Here is a 5,897-nt window from a genome sequence, read left to right on the forward strand (position 1 = left end):
CTATCCAGATGATGAGCCCATTAAAAAAACTTTCCTTATGTTTTTACTTGTAACAAGTAAAAACAAACGTCATCAGTTGAGTACCCTCGCTGTTAACGATATTTTCAGACTTTACCTTATTCTTATTTCTGGTTAAGACTTATTTGTTCAGCAACTAATGTTCTCACGTTGGATCAGGTTCGAGGCAGTGTAAAATGTTACTTATTTTATGCAATCATTCGAGCTTCTAATAAAACAACAAGGTTTTTTAAATTCATATTATCTAGTTAGTAAATTCTTAAAGACGCGGAAAAGATAAAGAAAATATTTTATATTAAAACTCCTTCTGGTTGTTCAGTAGTATTTCTACGACTTGTTTACTGGGGGGCAGGAGGGAGAAAATATTTCAAGGGGCAAAAGGGGGGGTGTATCAGGAAGTGAGCCAAGTGTTATTAAATACAAAAGAAATATTTTTTTCCTTTTAAGAAGTGTCTATTTACTCCTATTAATTATAAAAAAGTCGAAATTACCTCAGGCTCTCTTAGCACAGCTGCGCGGTGGTCTGATTCTATTTGAAACTACCAGCTTGTAGGTTTCATCTGACTAGAGATATTTGTTTCAGTAGTTAAAGTTACATAGTGTGATATCCCATCCGTCCAAAAATATTAACACTTTTATGTCAGTGAGAGTCACAATGTAGGGAGAATTTAAGTATCTTAAAAGACTAAATCGTTATATCTCAGATGGGGGGGGGGGGCTTCTGGGAGAGAGGAAGAGATCTCCAAGGGGTTCTGCCCCCATGCCAAAATAATTGTTCATATTAAACAATAACTTTATAAAAACAGTATTTGAAATGTTCGTGGAATACTGTTAATGTATCTTCATACTTACATTTAAGAAGATTATTTTTATATTGTTAGTTTAGTTTGTGGATTCACAACTAACCTACTTCTCCTAAGACCCAACTGATGAATCAGTGCATTCTAATCATTATGTACTTTTGTTTTATAACAATACACACCCCTAGTTAGACCAGTGTATTAGATTACCTACATTAGTTACTAAGTTAGTTTGTTATTTTTATCTTTTTAGGTAGCTTGTTTTGATCAGAAGTTATTAATAATAGTGAGTAAATCAGTTGCTTTTAGAGGTCCAGCCTACGAAAAATACATACCTCTGGACTTTAATATTGTAGACCATGTAAATGCCTTTAGAGAGATCCAGTTTTGTGGATAAGACAACTGACATTAGATATACACTCTATTAAAGATGGCGTAACTCAGGATGAGGAAGTAGAAGATAGAGAACAGTTCTATATGAAATATGATTATTGTAGATAAATCGATTTTCCTTAGAAACCCAGAATACTGAATGTCTTTAAACGTCCAGTATATGGAAGAAGACATGCCATTGATATCTAGTATTACAGATACAGTCAACGAGAGAAAAATCGAATCATCTTTAGAACCACACTAACCAGACATTTGTTGAACAGTTTAGTCTGTGGATTAAGTCTTCGTGAAAGGAAAAAGTTGACTGTATTTAATAATCCAATATTTTTTTATATTGATTTATATAATTAATCTACAAGATGAGCCAGTAAGTCCGAGCTAAATGGATATTTTAAAGTAGTCTCAGTTAATTTGCTTTCTGATGCCACACAAATGAAGTTTCAAATTTCGTGTGATCTCTAATCTAAAAATATGTACTAAAAGCTAAATTTGTTTTACCAAGATAGAAGTTGATCCCAAGTTTATAGTCCACAAGTTAAAGATAAAGCTTCTGAGTTATAAAATATTAGATGGTATAAGTGGCTCGATTACTATCTTGAATTACCCCCGCTCCTTCTCCAGTGGCTCAGCGGTAAGTCTGAAGGCTTAAAACGCTAGAAAACAGGCTTCGAAATCCGTGGTGGGCAGAACACAGGTAGTCCATTATGTACCTTCTTGCTTAACAACAAATAATCCAGTTCAACTTAATTAAAATACCTACTCCCAGCAGTATCTTACAATAAACTTTAAGTTCAAGTTACTTAGTATGAAAATTGGAATCTTATAAAACTAAACCTTATGTTTCACATCGGAGAGGGAGGGTGCTGCTTGAAGAGGCAGAACTCTTCAATGGGGTTTACCCATATGCCTTACCAGTTGCTCATATTAACAATAACTTTATAAAAACAATGTCTGTGGACCAATATTGAACATGGCTTTTCCAATCCGCAGAAACATCTAGCGAGAAAGAAAAAGACTGTAAAAGTTTCGATTTTCGTAAAATTTCCAATATGCGTTGTGTTAGAAATAGGAGAAAATTGTTATTTCCCCTTTCAGTTCATTTATAGGATGCGAGCCTAATATATTTCACCTCAAAATTTATGGAAGAAGCTAAATTAGAAAATACTATGGGCTTGTATACTCCTAACGGGCCTTACACTTTTTCACAAAGATTTTGCCGGACCATAGAGTGAAAAATTATTGGAAACAGTTGACCTAGCTCTCAGCTTAAGTTAGAAAGGTCTTGTCCACCACTAATGGTCTTTTTATATATATATATATATATATTTAGTGCCCTATCTAACAATGTTTATACATATATATTTAGTGCCCTATCTAACAATATTTTTATACGTATTTAGTGCCCTATCTAATAATATTTATGTATATATATATATTTGTTTAATGCCCTATCTAATAATATTTTTATATATATTTAGTGCTCTATCTAATAATATTTATTTCGAAACACAATTAAAAATCTAAAACTGTTAGCAATTTTTTCTAGACTTATATAAAATATTTTTTTCCATTCTGAATACAAATGACAGTGTTTTAATATGATAATCGTTTTGAACAACTATATTCGTGTGAAAATATACCATTCCCGAGACCTTGTTCTTGTTTGTTGACATAGTTCTATGACTCCATATCCCCCCCCCACCAAACAACCACACTATATCCCTACCGCCCCCACAGTGGCACAGCGGTATGTCTGCGGACTTACAACACTAGAATTTGGGTTTCGATACCCGTGGTGGGCAGAGCACAGATAGCCCATTGTGTAGTTTTGTGCTTAATTACAAACAAACAATATCCCTACCTCCCCACTCAATCATCCCTTGGTGCCTGCTGTGTGGTTTTCAGACCACCACCCTCCCGTCCAGTAGATGGTTTGGTAAAATTTGGTAAAATTAAGCCTAACTGAAATATTTTAGCTTTCACTGTCTGTTCTTTCGTCCTCTTGACATTTTTTTTGCCGGCTTTCTCTAAAACTGAATACGTTTATACGCAATGTTATTCTCTCTCCAGTTTCTTGTTTGACAAATATCTTTCCAAAAATGCTTTGAAAATGACATTATCGAGTAATGTCCAGCCTACATCACGGATCAAAATTAAAACAACTTAAGCCTAAATAAAACAGCGTAAGATAACTTTCAAGATATATTTACTTGACGGATGTACAAATATTGAACCTACCTGTTTTTCCCACCTCTTCTGCGCCCAATACTGCAAAGTTACACTGGCTGTCTTTTGACCATAAATTGGCCAATCCAAATTTTCGTATAGCCAGTCTTCCTCCTTTGGTTGTCATGATAATAAGAAAAGCCGTTCAACACTTTAACTTTCGGACATTTCTCAGTGTTATTCACGTTCCTTCAAATTCATATTAAGGGAATGTAAAGATAACTTCCATTCATTAATAATTATCCCAAATACATAACGGTTGCATACAAATTCTCATAACAAGGTAAGCAACAAGAGTGTTTTGTTGCCTCAAATAATAATAACATATATTTTTCAATTAGATTTTCAAAAGAAAAATATTTTTGTCCTTATTTCACTTCGTTAACTCCATCCGAATCTTCGCCAGGCGCTCTAACAAGCATGACACGCGAGCTTTCTAGCAGTCTACGTTTTCCGGTCGCTTTTATCGCAAGACGTAAGGTCACGTGATCGTTATATGTGCTTGCACAAACGTCAGACCACAGAATATGTAATTGAATGGTTTGTTTTCCAAAATCCAAAAAAAAAATAAAGAAAAAATACAGATATTGTTGTTTGTAATTGAGCACAAAGCTACACAGTGGACTATCTATGCTCTGCCCACTACGGGTATCGAAACCCGGATTCTAGCGTTGTAAGTCCGCAGACATACCGCTGTGCCACTGGGGGGGGGGCACTTTCAAAGTAAAAAGTTATAGCTTTGAGCTTACGAAGTTTACCTACTGTTATATTTTGAGCCAATTTTCGTGAGGCAGTTGTAGTGGTTTCCTCAATGAACGCTTCCTCTCTAAGTAGCTGTAGTAGTTATTTCAACAAATAAACAGTTTTTTTAGAAAAAGATACAATTAAATCTTCTTTCATTATTTTTCGTAAATTGAGTTTTAAAAAAGATCACATCCTTGGAGAAAGTTTTCATAGGATTTTTTACTGCTTGGAGCGTTACAAATAATAAAGATCTCTAAGATTTAGGGATGCACTGGTACCCGGCCAGATATTCGGCCACGGCAGGGTATTGGGTTACCCGGTAATACTCGGCTCCGGCCGTGTGTCGAAGTTAGGCATCTAAGCCCTAATCTTTGTGGCTACTAACGCGGTACTGAAGGTTACAGTCAATAATTGGTTTAGTTAAAAAAAAAAAACGTGTTTCGAGCATCAAAGACTGACTGCCTGCTGAAAGTCGGAGATTCGGAGAACAATAGGGGTTAAGAACAGGCATGGCTTGAGAAGTGGATTTCTGGGGAAGGTGGGGGTATTGAGAACAATAGGGGTTAGGGTTTGAGAAGTTGGGGCTAGGCATTGAAAGTTGAAAGTAAAACTTGAATGCTCTGTTGGTGATTATTCAGTTAAATGTAATAAACGTCAATTTTGTTTTGTTTCTAAATTTTGTGTATATATTTTGGAGGGGGAGGCGAGGGGGGAGTTTAGTGACCGGGTACCCGGACCCGGGGTTCGGCTAAATTTTACTACCTGTGCATCCCTGCTAAGATTTTAAGATTTATTACGAATTCTCGAGATTGGTATGCAATATTATTCAGTTATTGACAAGAAAGTACTTGAAAATATGTGTTGTGCGGCGTCGTGTATCTTTCCACAGTATTTTGGATCAATGTATATATATATATCAGATGTTCTAGAACTATGTTTATTATATGTATATATAAACTGGACTTTTAGAGGGAAATTACCTTTAATACTATGGTAGTAATTTATTTTCTTGGCAATGTTTCGAGCAAACGCTCTTTGTCAAGCCAGAAACAAGCCTGTCGGTTAATGTCAACTACACGAACGATAGAACCAGAAGAATTAAACAATATAGTAAAAACAATATGATAAAACTGGTGATTAAAAAATAGTATTAAAAATGATTAGAAATATATAAAACAACTTTACATAGCAAAGAAATAAATAATTTAAACATTTTGAGGTAATAAAATAAGGATATTTAAATATATATATAGAAAGCTGAACCATTCGTTAATACCCAAAGGATTTATACAACCCAATTCGAAAATGATTTCTTTTGCTAGTGTGATCCTTTGATTGGTGTTGGAGGGGGCATATCGTAGGGGGAAAGATAATGATCAGTTTGTTGAAGTAAATTAAATAATAGGTTGAACAATCGCCGAGTTATTTATTATTAAAAGAAGAATGACGTACAATATTTACAGCTTTGTTGAAGTGCTGAGATACAGGTTTATCTTGATCTTTAATCAAGATGCTACGTAAGTTTTCGTGTACATTCAGCGAGCATTCGGCTGGTTTTTCCTACGTAGACTTGGTCACAGTTGTTACAAATAATTCAATAAATTAAGCAACTAATCTAATCAAGGGTTCAGTGGGTGGGTTTAAGGTATCTCTTCTGTCAAGGTAGCGTTTTAGGGCCTTGAGTCTATCTTCATGTAGAATGGAGGTACACAACGA

General features: G+C 34.9%; 1 protein-coding gene across 1 annotated transcript in view; it reads right to left on the minus strand.

Annotated features, from left to right (window-relative positions):
* The window catches only part of LOC111088739 (ras-related and estrogen-regulated growth inhibitor-like), a 16,036-nt gene extending 12,189 nt beyond the window's left edge, over positions 1 to 3,847 (minus strand). Inside the window, exon 1 of the mRNA XM_022399620.1 lies at positions 3,450 to 3,847. Coding sequence (XP_022255328.1) covers positions 3,450 to 3,564 — 115 coding nt within the window. The 5' untranslated portion in view covers positions 3,565 to 3,847. The remainder of the gene's footprint in view (positions 1 to 3,449) is intronic.
* Between the last annotated feature and the right edge of the window lie 2,050 nt (positions 3,848 to 5,897).

Source organism: Limulus polyphemus, unplaced genomic scaffold (assembly GCF_000517525.1).
Source record: "Limulus polyphemus unplaced genomic scaffold, Limulus_polyphemus-2.1.2 Scaffold102, whole genome shotgun sequence".
Classification (NCBI taxonomy): domain Eukaryota; kingdom Metazoa; phylum Arthropoda; class Merostomata; order Xiphosura; family Limulidae; genus Limulus; species Limulus polyphemus.